Here is a 17,091-nt window from a genome sequence, read left to right on the forward strand (position 1 = left end):
TCACATACATGGCTGCAAAGGATCTGATTTTTTCCTCCCAAAATTTCCAAGTCTGTAATACCTGTTATCCTGTTCCTACTACTACTACTGAAGAGCAAGCTCATCCTTTAAGATGCCCCACATCCAGAAACAAGATACACAATCACATCAAGCACTAAATGATTTCTATGATTCCCATTACCACAGTGTCTGAGCACATTACACTTGTTTAATGTATTATTTGTCACAGAGCAGAGAGGAAAATATGATTACCTCTGTGCTAATAAATGGGGATGGGAGAACAAGGGACGATAGGTAACTTGTCATGTATGGCTGGCACACTCACCACTAGAATAACCAGTCTCCACTGGTTAGGAATCATACAACAATAAACACTTGCCAGTCTAATCTTTTGAGTACTCAAAAGCTGCTACATTAATCTCTATACACCAAGCATTTTACTTCAGCCTTTCCCTGCTCGCCTTAGGAAAAAACAAATAAAAAATTCATACAGCCAAATTCCCTGAATTTGCAACATCACGATACATTTACAAAACCCTATATATAAACATATAGTGCAACACACTGATGTGCTGAAAAAAAAACCCATATTTTCTTAAAAGTGGACAATAATTCTGACAAGTATAAAATATTATCAACTGATCACAATGCTTTTTATATCTAATACCCTGTTCTTCCACAAAAAAATTCATTTAGAAGAAACAACATACCAAACAAAATAAAATCAGCTCATGTAGCAGACAAGGATCAAAATATTCTTTAACAGGAGAAACAGAATGACAAGTTGTGATTACAGTGAAATATAAAACCTGCTAACTTCCACATTGAACTCAAAATCTAAAGAGTAACCTGAAAATCTTTTTAAGAACTGTGCTGATTTAATCCAGAAGGTGCAGCAACACAGATTAAGTTTCTAACTGTCAGATTCAATTCTTAGATACCCTGAAGATGGGTATTACATAAGAGCGAACAGATGAGAAAAGTATACAAATGTTTCTTTAGCTTGCCCTCCAAGTTAGAAATTACACACTTCCATAAGACAATAAAACTGGAACACTTCAGGGAAGTTCAGAATCTGCAAACCTTTCATGACACCAAGAGACATTTTATCAAATCATACAGGAAGAATACAGCTTTTCCAAGCTAAGCAGAGTACCCTCATGTCATTTGAAAGCACCACACCAGCATGAAGCTACCAAAGCCAAAACCATGTCTTCTGCCACCTAAGGCATGAAATAAAATTTCCACTTACCTTCTAACACTGTTAATTTGGCACTTGTGTTTATCTCCCCAACACTATTGGTTGCTGTGCATTCGTAGATAGCTTCATCTCGATGAACACGCAGGGGCTGTATCCGCAGAACTGATCCTGATCCATCATCAAACTCAATAACCTTTAACAATGAAAAGAAAGCACTTCATTACTGCTATTTTCTGCAACAAAAACTGAAAGTCAAAGCAATACAAGGGTTAAAAAAACCTAAAACCAAACCAAAATGAGCCCTGTAAGCTATAAAATACCATGGAATTAGTCAAGCGTTCTAAGTCTAGAAATGCAAAAATTTCAGAGTCAAGAACATATTTGTCCTCTGAGGAGGCCAGAATAAATGAGGATCCAATGAGGTTCTTTATGAATCAATTAAGGTTGACAAATTATCAACCTGGTAATAAAGACGTGGATCTGATGATTTAAAACATCTGAGCCATATTTGCACTAATGGTTTTACTAATCACACTGATAGCAATTTAGTGCCAACTTTCACCTTGATGGAAGAGCAGAATGATATACTCCTGTGGGATTACTTGTAAAATAGTAACAAAACTAGAATAAAACCTTGAGCACCTACAGGGCATGCTAACTCCAGCAGAAAGAAGGGTTTTTCATGTCCTTCAGTATCAGGAACTTTGCAACTCCGGCATAATCAACAATGATGTAATTACAATTCCTTCCCTGGTATAATAAATTAGGTCCTTAATAAATCATTGCTTTTCCATCCATCCTGCTAGGCTGTAACACACATTACTCTAGCTTCTACATGGAAGAAAGAGGTATTTGTTAATTTGTAGCTGGATCAGTATAAGCTATTCCTTAATGGCATGACTGTGAAGGCACAGCCTCAGGCCACTGTTAATGCCAAACTCATCCTTCTCCTATTACTGAGCACAGCAAAAGTTGGAAATACTGTCTACTGCAGATGGTGGCAGCATGAGGTAAAGGCACAAGCCCTCCTCCTGTCACTTGGGAACTGCAGGGGCAGGTGAAGAGACTAAGCTACACTTCATTCTAGACACATTTCCATCACCCTAGGACTTGCATTACCCCCATCCAAAACCTTTACCCTGTTTTCAAGAGCCCTGTTTAGAAGTGCTACTCACAGCATAGAGACAAAATGAGTGGAAACAAGAAGGAGAAAAATAATGTTCATGACCAGACTCTGCAGTGACAGGAGAAATAGGAAGAAATCAAAAGGTAACCAAGACCATCAATACTATGTTACTCACGTGGGAAGAGATAGCCCTTCTGTTCTAAGTAATAGAAACAGCTTGCAAAAAAGCCCAAATGTGCGGTCAAGTAGCAGCAGACAAGACAGATGTGAACAATACCATAGTACATTTTAAGGAATTAAAATATTTTTTAAAATCAGTTTTAAATTAAATTTGAAATTGTAACAAAACGCTAAATTTTCTATAACCCTTACAGAGGATAGAGCTACTGCCAAATTTTAAAACAAGACAAAGTCAGATGCAGAGATTAATTCACTTCTCTGGTAAGGGCTAAAAAGGTAAGAGATGAAAAAGCAGAAAAGCTCTTTTGCCCTTACTACCCTTTGAACAGACAATCTGAGACAGAAGGGAGCTACCTGACAGACACTGAGACCAGAAATGCTGCTCATTTGCTACTGATGGATAATTCTTCTGTGTAATAATTTAGCATATGTATATCAGATTTGGTTGTTGGTTTGTTATTTTTTCCTTTCAACTGAACTCCAAATTTCCTCCAAATTAGGACTAGTATAGCAATGAGGTAAAATTAATAGTTAGCTATGCAAATAAGAAAGATATTCACTGCTTCCTAATACAATAAAATACCTCAACTATGAATAAAGGAATAAAACTGCTTGTATAAATGCCTATAGGACAGCATAGCCCTAGGCCAACCACAGTAAGTACCAAATTCTCTATAAGGTTATATTTACTTACAAATCAGAATGTTTAAATGGCTATACAATAAAATTTAACTTACGTTGGAGAAAAATAACAATGTAAACAACATTAAAATTGATTACTTTAATCAAGGTTTTCTGCTCACATACAAATCACAGTTTAAATTGGTGGCTTAAATCAATCCATTCTGGGTATCAGTGTCATCTCGTGACCCAGTCACAAAAGCAAAAATATCAAAGACAGAGAAATAGAGGAAAGGGAGCAGAATAGTAGAAGAGTCAAATTTCCAATGGCAGTTCTAGAGGAAAAAACTCAACTCTAAAAAAATGAAAGTGGAAAAAGAGCAGAGAAGAGTCAGTGAAAATGTGTTTGCTATTTAAAGTATGAACCAAACTGAACCCTTTCTCAAAACCATTTCTGATACCTGCTCTTCCCTCTTCCTTTCACTCAGACTTTGTTCACAGGGAAGTCAAATGAAACCCTCAAGACATTCACCTTCCAAGCACATTTGTGGGAGGGGTGGTAGTAGCTGTCACTTAGAAAGCCTTCCAGTAGCATTCTGATGTGCCACTTTTGGATTTCACTGGGGATAGCAGGCCAAGGAGGTACCTTATATAAGCTTTCACAATGAAAACAGAAAAATACTGATAGATCCAACTCCCATCTGCCACACAATTTGTTGCAAGTGTCAGTCTCCCATCTGAGAAGGAACTCCGATGCCTGTGCTTCCCAAGCCATGTTCAAGGGACACAGGATGCCTGTTCTACAGATTTCATTGCTGCAGGAGGGGAAACATCCTTTAAATCTCTAGAGTCTATATCATAGTGATGCAGAGATACCTCAGTTGCAATGACAATTGTTGTAACTAAGACCTGCAAGCATCAGATTGATTGCAACATTTTTGGTTTTTGTAATTACCTCAAACCGCTGAGAACTGACTTTCTTCCCCTTCTTCATCCATGTAATACGAGGTTTGGGGTCTCCTGTTGCCTGACACACAAAAGAGGCCACTCCTCCAGAAATCCCAATCTGATCTTCAGGAGCTTTCATAAACGTTGGTTTGCCTGGAAAAAATAACCAAATCACCCCCATGAGGACACAGCATCAAATAAACAAAGAATGTGTCATGTTAATCTAAATTATAAGATAACTGGTGCTTCTACAACAAATCCAGATTGAATGGCCTTGGCCACAGAAATTCAGTGCAGACTGCAACATGACAAGTACAGTTTCTGCTTGAGTACCTTTTTTTTTTTTTTTTCTGAAATGGACAAAGTCCATCTGGCTTGCCTGTAAATGAGGGCAAGAGAGGTTTACCCCTGGCCCCATGGGTATTCCCTCAGGTATATGACAATTTGGAACCATTTTTATGGTTTATTTTTTTAATAAATGGATTTTTGCAGGTTTATAACATGGTCACAGCACTGGAAATTTCAAAACAGCTGACACACCAAACCTACAAAATGTACCATACATTGACATTAGTTTTCCTGAAAGTTGTTAAAACATTCATCAAAATTAACAGATGCAGCTTTAAGTACATAAATAACAGCCTTTAATTTCATTTTAGATGTGGATTGACATAAAAATCTTACAGACTGTAAGTATCTGGAAACCTGCACAGGCTGGGCTATGCTCGGTAAGAAACTAATCACTAAAAGTGAAAGTCAGCAAAGAAACCAAAGTGACATTCAGGCCTGAAAGACTCAGCAAAAAATGAGAAAAAATGTATCATGTAACATTTTAATAATCAATAAAAAAAGACTCATGAAAATATAATTATGTTTTCTGGATCTACATGACAAACTTGGATGGATAAAACTAGGCACGCTGCTTGCATGTTTAGATTTTTCTTCTCTGCTTAGTGTACAAAAGAATTTTTTCATTCGTCATCCAAGGGTCATTTTGAAACTGCTTTGTCCACACGAGAAGTGTTTGATGATCTTGTATCCCTATAAAGAACTGAAATATTTAACTGCACCCATGATGTTACCCAGTGCACAAGTCACACTAAGGCCACATTTCAAATGCAGTGCTGATCAATCACCTCAAAAATGAACCTAACCTATAAACAAGGCAGACAACTGCTGGGATGTCAGGACTAAGAGTGTGAGGAGAAACCTGTTCAACCCCAAGACACCAAACCAATGTCTGCAGAGGAGCTGGTGGTGGTTCTGTGATTCAGGACACATCCAGGAGTATGTCCTTGAGGAAGAGGGGGATGACTTCTGTAGGCCAAAGCCAGGTGGTTTAAACACCAAGCTTTCGATGAGCTGAGGGATGAATTTCCTCAATCTAGGAGGGATAGAGATTCAGTGACTACAAAAGATTTGGATGCATTTTCCTAATGTATTAGAGATTAAAATACTAAGGGTGCAGCTGCAAGTTATAGCTGAGCAAACCTGGCAACTTGCAGAGTTTGCAAGAGAGGGCAGAGGGCCTTGCTCTGGTCCTTGACCCGCTCACCTCCCCTCCCTGCCACCCACACCCCTACAAACAGCTTGGGAGTCACCAGAGTCTCTGTGGGGCAGCCAGGCCATAACCTGACAGAAAGCCACTTGTTTTTTTTTTTCTTTTCAAAGCAGGGTAAGGAGCACAGTGGGTCAGGGTGGGATCAGACAGAGCTGGGGGAGCAATGGAAGATGGCGCCTCTCCCTTGGCTAAGCAGCTGCAAGCTGGCACCTGCCACCTGAAGAATACAAGAACAATCTCTGAAGACTTTCCTAGAACTTATGGTGGGATCCTTCTTAATCCCAGTATCACCTTCTGGTTGAGCCTGTGCTGTTTACACAGACCCCCACCATCCCTGCAGCATGACATGGGCTGACTGAAGAGGCACAGCAGCTTGATCGAGTGACATCCTCCAAATGCTCTCTCCAGAGAGGCTAGGATGCTTCTTGCTTCACACACACACACCCCACCAGTGCCTATGTGGGATGTAAGTATCAAGGTGGTGTTGGTAGGGGAGCTGCAGGTGTGAAGAGATATTGGGACTGGCCTGGCCACAGCCAGTTCCAAAACAGCCCCACAGTGAGGTCCAGCCAAGCGCGTCATGGCGGTGGCCTCTATGGTAAGAGGCTTAAAGAAGGAGCAAAATGTCTCATGGCAGTAAGTAAAAAGTGTGAGAAACAGCCTTGAGCTGTTTCAGGTCAGAGGGGGAGGAGAGGGGCTCCGGGAGCCCAGGCAGAGCCCTTAAGCCCATGAAGACACCGCAGTGGAGCAGGTATTTCCCTGCAGCCCACAGCTGGGTGGGCATCTGGCTCACAACAGAAGAGCTTTGGAGTGAAGGACAAGGTCAGACCAGTTGGCAACATGTGGAGAAGCAACCACCAGCTGTATGCTGTCCTCAACAACCTTCTGAAGGAACATCACAGATCTGTTTTGTTGGGTTTTTTTCTGACAATAGAAATTCACCACACACAGGTGTACTGAGTTTTGCCATCCCTAATGAAGGGAGCCCTGAGGACTGTGCGAAGAAAATAGCTCAAAACCCAGAAGATTGCCTCTTATGATATGATGGCTGCTGTCTGTACTCTTTGGCACATTGTCCTGACATGAACAGCAAACAATTATTAAGTGTGCTTGCTTAACAGGTGCTGATTTCACATATTTACTCATCTATAATCATGTCTATTTCTACTTAGTTTATATTTACATATATCTATGTTTATTCGCCTCTCATCTATCTCAGTGAAATGTTAATTTAGTGTTCAGGCTGCTAGTGATTGCAGTTTGATTGACTGTTTTGCTGTGCTGTGTGCTGAGCTGAGGTCTTGTATTGCGTTTCGTCACTTGATTTGTTCTTCTGATTTTCTGTTATTTATTCTGTGATCTTAGTAAAATAGTGTAAATTTTTCAAATTACAAATACAGTAGAATCAAAAAAACTTTTGTCCTTGAAGAATACACTGCAATTATATCTCTCTCACTGTACACCTCCCTTGCACACTGAGGACTTACTTTACTTTTGTACATTTAAAAAGAATCAATACTATTAAAAACCAGAACGGCAATGGAATGTTCACAGGCAGTAAAACTTTAAAAAAAAAACGGTTGCCTTGTTCAGCTTGAATTTACACTGTTGTAATGAATCTTTTTCCTCTGCACATTTAATTGAGCAACACTGATTTCTGGAAACCATCTAAATCCACCGAGACTGGTCACAAAAGTATACTTGTATATAAATCAAATTCTCACACAGTCTGGAAAAAAAAAATATTTTAAACATTTGTATGCCCTAAAGTTTTGAAATGGAAGTAAAGTACTAATTAAGCAAACCTAAAATCCTGAGTCCTGGCCCCAAGACAATAGAGTCAGGCATGGGCATACATATTTTTCTACTGATTGGTAACTGTTACAGCAAATCCCAAAACTTATCTCAGTGAAAGCTAACAGAAGTGCGACAGATCATCCATGAAGATCTCAGTGGCTGTGGAAAATGCCTGCCATGTGGACAAGACTACCTCCACACCTCCCTTCCAAGCAACATCTAATGTTGTGCTCTGAGGGTAGCCCTAGAAACACAACCAGAAAAAATAAGGATGTATTGAAAATACAGTATTTAACCAGTAATGTAATCCTTCTTTTTTTCCCCTTCTTAAAATATAAAATTACCAGACTCTCCACAGAAGATTATGCATGTGCCAAGCTTGAAGTTAACTGTTTTCAGACAAACTGCAAGTAAAAAAAAAAGGAACCGAAATGTTTTTAGCAGTGAAATCCTATCTTTTCCCTGATGACCTAAGGACCAGGGAAATCTGAAGATTATTTACTGAAAATTAAAAGAAGACAAAAAAAGTGACTGGACTCAAAAGACAAATCTGTGCAATAATCAGCTTGAGAGAAAACCTCCCAAGCAAATCCTTGGGTTACAGCAGGGAAAGGTGCTGGATGGCTGTGTGCCCATCACACCCACCATCACTTACCATGTGGAGTAACAACTTCACACTGGCATCATTTGATAACTCCAACTCCAAACAACTCCAGCCTCTATCTCCCTGGCAAATCTGCACACTGTCAGATCCCTAGAGCACCTTCAGTCCACAGCCTCTAAACTAATTCTTGCTCCTCCATACCTAAGGAGATATGTTCTGCTTCATTACCAACTTCCCACTACATCAGGAATGAAAATTACTGCTATTATAATTTCTATTTATTCTTAAGCTTCAGGCAGGAGAACAGGAAAACTTTGACCTTCTTGCCTGCAATTTTCAATGTTTGGTCTTTGCTCAAAACTAAATTATTCTAGAAAATCTCCGGGAACAACACAGTGCTGAGAAGGAAGACTCTGAAAAATAGAGTATTTTTTTTACAAGAGAAGAAAACAGGCTTCATGTTCTTTGACTGGGGGTTGAAAAATAACAACTTGCTCAGACATGCTCTCCATTGAGAAACTTACTTTAAAAAAAAAAGCATTTCAAAAGAAAAGGACTTTCTTGTCATAGTTGATAGTGTTGAAAGTCATTTGCTGAGCAAGTACAGATTCCTGATAATCCTGTAAAGTGAATCACAAGGAGGGCCTCATGGTGTAAAAGAGATGCTGTAAGAGATGTAGACACACAAGAGTCTGCTTTGCTATGCAGGAAAACAACAGCAAACTCACAGAGTCCTGAGCTGCATGAGAGCCTGTGATACTTTCAAAAGAAATTCCCTTGAATTACATTTTAAGAGGGCCACAAAAACATTGGTATAGAAAGCCAAAGACAGAAGTACAAACAGACAAATTAGATATGCACTCATCTCTAGGGATGTTGTCTGTCTTCCCCATCACAAGTAAAAGTGATGGGTTTGGGAGAGGAATCTGAAACCCTCAGAGGCAGAACCTCAGGTCTACTGGAGAGCCACTGACACGGCCTTCCTGAAGGGTAACTCAGAGTGAGACAGCCAACTATGAAGATGCATCTGACTCACTCATAATTTATATACAAAAATTATGGTTGCTCTATGCTATTCTAACCAATTTGTGTGCTGTGAAACAACTGTTAAAAAACAGAAAATTGCCTCAGCAGCTTTTGTAAACTTTGTCCTACCAAATATTTGTAGCAGAGTAGTAAGATTTCTGTTCTCTTTTGCATATTTTAATTTCTCCAACAGAGCAGCTCAGTCACTTCATCACATGTGCTGCTTTTTGCCTGTGAAGCTTCTCAGTGAACCCAAAGGGCCTTCGGGAGAAAAGTCTCTTTTGCCAGATTTCCTTCAAGGCTGAGGCACAGAGGTGTAACCTCCCTCTAACTTGGTGACGTCTTTTATGTGAACCATGGCCTTTGAGAACTAACCTATGATCTGCATTACCTAACTTGAATAACAGCCAGAGCCTTGAAAAATTATGCTGGGTCATGTACATTTAGGACAGATCCTTGTTTTTTGCTACACTTTAAGCACACATCAGTCACATACAAGATGCCTCTTTGTAATTTTCTAAAAGCCAAAAATTTTCAAGTGGCTAAAACTTAATATATACCAACATAAATATGCTTCATATACACAAATATTAACTTGTTTTATTTCAAAGACATGTTATTAGATGGTTTCTTAAAATAAGTGGGAAAATTAATCCTGATGAGCTTTCAGTATTTACCACCCACATCAAACATACTTCATCCAAAAATTTTAATTCAGAAATTGGCAATCATACTGCTTCCCCTGCTCTTGTGGATGCTATTTTTCCAAAGTCATACAAAGGTTTGAGAAAAATGAATTACTAAACACATCTGCAATTAAGTGTTCTATGAACAACTCACCTGCTGTGAGAGATTTTAAAGAAAAACATCTCTGTCCTCATGGTACAAGGGCCCACTGTTTTAATAGAACAGAAGGGCAGCCAAAAATAAGTGGGGTAGGAGAGGGAAACTTGTATTTTTATCTGAAAAGTTTTATATGGCTTGGGCTAAATTCAGATTGCAGGTAGTCTTCTTTGTAAAGGCAAAAATTAGAGTTGTGATACAAGATGAACTAGATAAGCACATACAGCAAACATACACGAGTAATCTAATTTAGGTGCCTGAGCTAAACACATTAAAAGAAGTTATTGACACAGGCAGGAAAAGATATTACTGGAAATAGTTCTTGAGCCTGGAAATTTGTGAAATCCAGGTTTAAAACCTTGCCTTTAACCTTCCTGGTCACACATGCCAAGGCACAACTGTGCCTCAGCTTCCACTGTAAAACTTGCCTGCTGCACTCACATGGCTGCTGTCAGGACAAATTAGTGAAAAATGATGATGTGGCTCAGTTGCTGTAACACTGGGAAGAAACCAAGAATGACAGAGACTTTCATGTTCACAGCTGACTTGGAAGTGGAAATAAAGTGGTCTAGAAGACAAAGATGGTCTATTCTTTTATATACTGCAAGGGTATTACTCTTTCTCCATTTCCTCTATGATCCTGGATGATTGGTATCTGCACATGGATGGATGCCTACTGGAAGATATTCTAGTGAAACCTACTCTCTAAGATTTCTCTCCTCAGCATCTCCTATAGGGCAGAACACAAGCCAGTGGGCTCTCCAGCTATTCTTACATTTAATTTCCTTATGCTTTCCTTTCAGTGTATACAACATCATTTAAACGTGGCACCTGTCCCTTTGTGATCATTATGAATATTGTTTGGCAAAAATATAATTGTTCAAACTTGCACTTTTAATTCCTGCAAATTATATAAGTAGGAAGAGCTTGTTTGAGTCTTGCAATAACATTTCTTTAAGAATGAAAGAAACCCCACTATAGCATCAGGGTGACTCAGTGATCACAATTCATTCTTTATTCCCTCACATTTTGGTTTTATTCCACTAAAATGATAACACTTTGTAACTGAAACTTTGGTCCTTTATTGCTTGGGGCAAGGTACTTACTAAAAAATCTACACAGTGTAGTGCTACATGTATATATATATATATATATATATATATATAGATATAGATATAGATATATATATAATTTTTTTAACCCTGTGAATGGATCAATACCCTTTCTACCATGCATTTTTAAAAATACTTAACTTCATTCAAATCACAGCAAATGGCATTTCAAATTCAACACATTCTTCAGATCACTCTGAATTACAGGTTGCATAATGTTACCTGCACATCCCCCACTCTTGTTTTATCATCTTACTATTATTAGGTTTTAATGCTTAAGAGATTCCCAACAGCTAGGACAAATGATTCTGCTATTTCAGTCAAATTTTAGTGGTTGAGTTTTCCAGCTTCAAGTGTGGTTGTCCATGACAATCAAATCTAAAAATATTATCTCACAGCAAGTTGTATTTCTCCTCACCTTCATCTCCTGACTTCCATAAAGTTACTCATAGATACCTTTTGAGTTCATACAAAATGAAACCAAATAAAGTGAGTTATTAATATACAAATCTCTAAGAAGTAGATCTTTTAACATGTTCAATGACCTCTAACTTTCAGTAGAAAAATTACATTACAAAAATAATAAAAGCAGTCATCCAGCAGAGGCTGTGATTTTCCCTAAAACTAGAAGGTAATAGAGGGAACTAAGATGCAAGGTAATAATTTAAACAGGAGAAACCCACTGTGGTTTTTTTATATGTAGGAAGAGTAATTGAAGAGAATGCAAGAGTATTTTTTAGGTTAAATGTATAACCTTATCAGGCTCTTTAATGACTTAAGCTCAAAACCTCTTATATTTGATTCCTGCTTCTTCACCATCTCATCAAATGGGTGCTGCTCACAATTTCCAAAGGCTCTTGCCTTACCATAAGCACAGTCTAAAGGCAAGGTTTTGGACAGGACTGAAGTGTCTCTGCAGACACACAGGTAGGAATCTTCACACCCAGGCTGACACTTTCAAGCCCTCTTTTCCCTTCTGCTAATACAGGGTTTGTACTTATTAAATCTGATATTAAACATTAAATAGTATTTAAGTCAACTTTTAATATTTTAAAATTTTGTTTTTACAAAACATCTTAAAACCTCATGAGTTTTTGTGTACTTCTGGTCAGTGTCTGAATGGTTATACATAAACCAATCCTGCACAAGTAGAAACTGGGCATCCACTGTTAAATGCTGATACATGGGGAAATCTGCTTATTCCACAGAAATGCAGGTTAAAAGCCGTTAGTTCGCTCAAGTGTTAAGACTACAATTACTGGCTATTAATAAACTACAGCATCAGCCTGTCATCATAGTATTGCACCTCAGTAAGTTTCCAATTCTGTCTCTTTATGAATCATGGAAATTGCTGAAAGGGTTTAAACACCTAAAATTAACTGACATGATACTGAAACACATTTGTCTCAGTCAACCACGAGGAAGTGGCTCTGCAAGTCACTCAGTGCCACTGAACATTCTGGGTGCCTGTTTATATCCAGAGAGAGTTTTAGGCAGGCAATTCAGGCCTTAATGCAACAGGGAGGTAGTTTCTTTTCATATCATAATATCTGCAGGGTGTCTACAGATTTTGCACACAGGGTGGCAAATTTTTGCTGTTATTTTTCAAGGCTGTTGTAATTCCAATGCCTTTCTCAAAGTGCCTGGCTGTCAGTGTTAGCTGCTTTACATCTTAGTATGAAAATCCCTAACTCTGGCTAATCCCTGTGCTGTGATTGACTCTTGCACGTAGTTTTTTTAAAGTTATTTGTGTGTGAGGAAAGGCGAAAAAAAACCCCAAACTCAATCTCTCTACTCTGACACCATTCCTACAATTGCTTCCAATAACTGAAATAACACATAACTAGAAAAAGTATTCCAAGAAGCACAGAAAGCAGTCCTGCACATCACTAAAGAATACTGATTAAAAACAAAGCAGAAAAACAGTCAAAACCCCCATCCTTCTAGAACCTGAGGTCATCTTCATCTCCCTTTCTCTGCTGTTATATTTCCCTAGAGCACCTGCAGCCTGTGTGTGCAGCTTACACATCTTGGGGAAAAGCCAGACCCCTACATATGGCTTTAGCTTTGATTCTAACTTCCCAGCTATACTAACTCTGCAACAATACTGAGCGTTGTACAGAGCAGAAACACAAGGGAGACTGGAGAAGCACTGCTGTGACTGCAGACCTTCCAGCAGCCTCACAGAATGGTTTTCTGCTTTTCTCTAATTTAAAATTGAAACCTGAAGTCAAATTTCCACCTGGTAATAGCTTAACGGCTCATCCAATTAACTTGGTAATATACACTTTCTGAGTTAATAAATTTTTCAGCCTGTGTTTAATACAATTAAATGTTTGGGCCTTTGGTCTTGGCCCTTATTTAGCTTGAGAAAGAACTGCAGGGAAGACTGTCTCCAATTATCACCATTTATACAACATTCACTTAAAGGTTTTCAAATGCATACATATAGAACATTCATTTCATCATAGATAAAATTTGGTACCTAAATTCAGACCTCCTCTCTCTTGCACAGAAATGGACAAGAGAATAGTAATGCCAGCTACTGGGTTCTGAAACCAGCCATTGCCATGCCACCTGAGGCAGTACATAACAGCTGTGTCTGCTCCTAAGAACTTTTTTTCTTTCCAAATATGCATTTTGTTATTTGTATATTTCTTCAAAACTTCGAAGTTAATAAAGTGTATGGCACAGTGTAAGGAACCTGTAAAATGTGCAGGACCAGAAAACAAAGACCAAACTGAAATCTTGTGCTTGAAAAAACATGAAAATTAATTTTGCCAGCATGCCTACCACATTAAACACCATATTATTTTACACAAAAGGATTAAAATGTTTTAATCCCTCTTCGCAAGCAGCTAGTTCTTGATTCAGCAGTTCAAAAGGCTTTGCCAAGCTTAGGTTTTTCCTCTGCTTTTAAGAATTAAAAGTGAGCATAAGCCTTATTTTGTAAACAGAGAGCATGATTTTAATAGAACTGGGAGCCAGAGTATGCAACCTCTGCAGAATATCCATTACTAAAGCAAAGGCATCCCGGCCTCTCAGGAAGGCCTTTCCCAAGGGACCTGCATTTCATTTTAATGCCAGTGTACATTGTTCTGAACTCCTCCTAATAATGAATGAAATTTCTGCCTCATCTACCTGCTGAGGAGGAAAACTTTCTGCTTAATGATAATGAGTGGACTCTGGCATTTCTATTATACCAGTAATTTTTTTTTTCTGTTTGTATCAACTGTTTTATCATTCAACATCTGTAGTACAGTCTGGAGAAAACAAAGAAATATGATTACCACATTTAAATGTTTACCAGAGTGTAAAAACTTTCAGCAGGTAGCTAGGCACTTGAACAAAATACTAATAATGTCAAATTACCGAATTTTGCTCAGCCTTATTTGGAATGCCCCAAGAAAAGCTTCCTCCAGGTCACACTCCTTGAGAAGCTCTGATGGAGAAGCTCAGCACTACTGTGAGACACTGGGCAGTACTCTTCCCACAGAGACATATTTTAGCAGTGGCTAAATGAAGCACAGAGCCATGCACAGCTCAAAACCCATTTGAGCAGAGTTTTGATGCTACCACCTCTGCCCATCAGCAGGACTGTACTGGCAGAGGGCTGCTGAGCAATTCCATCCCCTGCAGCAGAAAGCTGAGAATGCAGCAGGAGTGCTGAGGCCACGCTGCCCAGTGCCCATCTGCACATTCACCCTGGTGCTACTACTGGTGGTAGAGCCAGAGAAGTTCCAGGAACCTCTGTCTCCTGTCCATGAACTTCCCTCAAGTTTTCCCCAAACCGGTCTGCATGTATGTGGAAAAGACTCCATCCAGCATGAATACTGGGTGCCCAAACCCCACAGTAAAAAGAATGACACATGCCAAAGGTTTGCAGTTTTTTTTTACAGCTGCTGACATTCAGCTCTGTTCTGAGCAGGGCAGATGCAGGGCAGATGTTTCATCCCAGCAGGTGCTCAGTTCCTCCCTCATCCAGGGCTTTCTCATTCAGAGAGAGCTGACTTTTTGAAAGATATCAAAATTAATCAACTTCATGGTTGCTGCCCTCCTGATTTAATTTTTCTAGCATTCATTCCTTGATGTGTTATGAATTTGACAGATAAAACGAAAAGCTCTTTTCACTTTAACTTCTCTCTGTATAGAAGATCTAGTTAGCCTCTAATTGCTTCCAAACTAAACTCCTTCAATCTCTAGCCACCAGGCACGGTTCCAGATTTGACTTTTTGTGGCTTTTTCCCTGCAACAGCTGTTACTTTATTTCACCTGATTATGCCTGCATTTGCAAGAAAGCTGCATTCCACACGGAGAAGTTACTTTCTACCACACTGTGAAAAGCTTCTGGCCACCAAGTCTGTCCTGAAGCCCAGAACACTGATGTGCTGATTTTGAATTTCCAGAGCTCGTCTGGGACTTGTGTACAGGCTGGATATGCAGGGAAGAAGAAAGGCTGCACACAAGCCTGCAGGACCAGGAAGCCTCCCCCCTGCAGGTGCTTTGTGCACAGAGACCACTGGGAAACCAAGCACCACAGCTACCCCTCTGGGCTCTGCAGCAGTCTGTGGCTCTGAGGAACTGAATCTATCTTAAGGAAATATTTCTTCTGTGTCATGAATTATCTCCTTTTTTTCAGCACCTCTGACAGTATCTGTGTCTCTTCGAAACAGGAAAACCAGTTAACATCACCATTGCAGTATATATCTTGGCAAGGGAACATATATATTCCACCAAGGAGGTGGTATCTGAGACAGTGTATTTTAACCTCACAAAGCCAGAAACACTGCCTGCTGCCTAGTTAATTTCCCTAGTTAAAAGCACCAAAGGTATTGTCCACCCTCATTAGAAGGTCATGTTCCTTGATCACCATGAATCTCTGCTACAGGTCAATGACCTTACCATGATAACAACTCCTGCAGTATGTGGGAGATATGAGCTGACCAAACTCCAACAAAATGATGGCAGGAAATTACAGCACATGACCAAACCAAAGAAATAGGAATCCCTGACACAGGCTTTCAGGTTGGGTATCCTTCAGTAGCTGCCTTCCCTACTCAGATCATACTCAGAGTCAAGAGTCACATGGGCTGGCACAGCACTTAAAAAGTATTGCTTGCCAAGCTGGCATTAAGCAAGAGCTCAATACAAAGTCTGGATATGTCTATAAACAATCAAAAGCATCTAATTGCACCTGTAATTACTTTTTTTTTTTAATTCTCTTAAGCACCTTAACTCAAATATGTTCTTTATATTTTAGACATGAACTACTCACAAATAGTTCGTGATTGTCCCTCAATCCAGACCTCCAGCACTTCCTTCCACATTTCTCCTCACGTCAGCAGCAAGTCCCAATTTCATGCAAGATTCACACAATTGCAGAAGGCAGTGAGAAACGCCATTTGGCTGTCCCAGTGTTGACCTCTTGCCAACACATACCAGGGATAAGCCCAAATATCTGGCACTACCAGCCCTCACACTGATTTTTGCAGTGTGAAAAGATGTTTATCCCCAAGTCTGAGACTCACAAATACACGGAAGGCTACAGGTGCTGTGAGAGAGCAGTAAGCAAGTATGCTGCTCACAGAGATTTGCCGTATTTACTGTTTGCCTGCATCACTTACTTTCATACTCACTCCTAGACAAAACTATGATATGCTACAAGCTTAAGGGACATGCACCATGCACACAGATGTCAAACCTGCAAGGTTCAGCTTGCTTTTAAGCTCTTTGTGGAGACTACACAGGATATGTTTATAATAGAAAGGAGATTTGTCTTTTAAAGTGCTGTATCGAAGTCTCCCTCACCCACCCCCTCTCTGTTGACCGAGTCCCTGGGTTCCTGGCTTCACACTCAATTTGCTGAACTAAAATCCATACCAGTAAAGAGGATGACAAGCTACCACAGACCAGGCAAACTGTGCTTCCCAGTTTTTTGTATGCGTATGAAAGAAAGCACTATTCCCACCTCAGGGATCTGACATCTCAGTATACTTTGTGAAGGATGTACACCTGGATGAAATGCAAATTGGTACATGAACCTGAAGCTTGAAAGAGTGGCAGCCTTCCTCA

General features: G+C 39.5%; 1 protein-coding gene across 8 annotated transcripts in view; it reads right to left on the reverse strand.

The window, feature by feature from the left end:
• Positions 1 to 17,091, reverse strand: part of PTPRF (protein tyrosine phosphatase receptor type F) — a 382,202-nt gene that overhangs the window by 192,442 nt on the left and 172,669 nt on the right. For all 8 annotated transcript variants that reach the window (XM_071750326.1, XM_071750332.1, XM_071750329.1 and 5 more), the window contains 2 exons: positions 4,084 to 4,229; positions 1,253 to 1,394 (listed from right to left, as the gene is read on the reverse strand). In XM_071750326.1, coding sequence (XP_071606427.1) covers positions 1,253 to 1,394; positions 4,084 to 4,229 — 288 coding nt within the window. The remainder of the gene's footprint in view (positions 1 to 1,252; positions 1,395 to 4,083; positions 4,230 to 17,091) is intronic.

This window comes from Heliangelus exortis, chromosome 8 (assembly GCF_036169615.1).
Source record: "Heliangelus exortis chromosome 8, bHelExo1.hap1, whole genome shotgun sequence".
Taxonomy (NCBI): Eukaryota; Metazoa; Chordata; class Aves; order Apodiformes; family Trochilidae; genus Heliangelus; species Heliangelus exortis.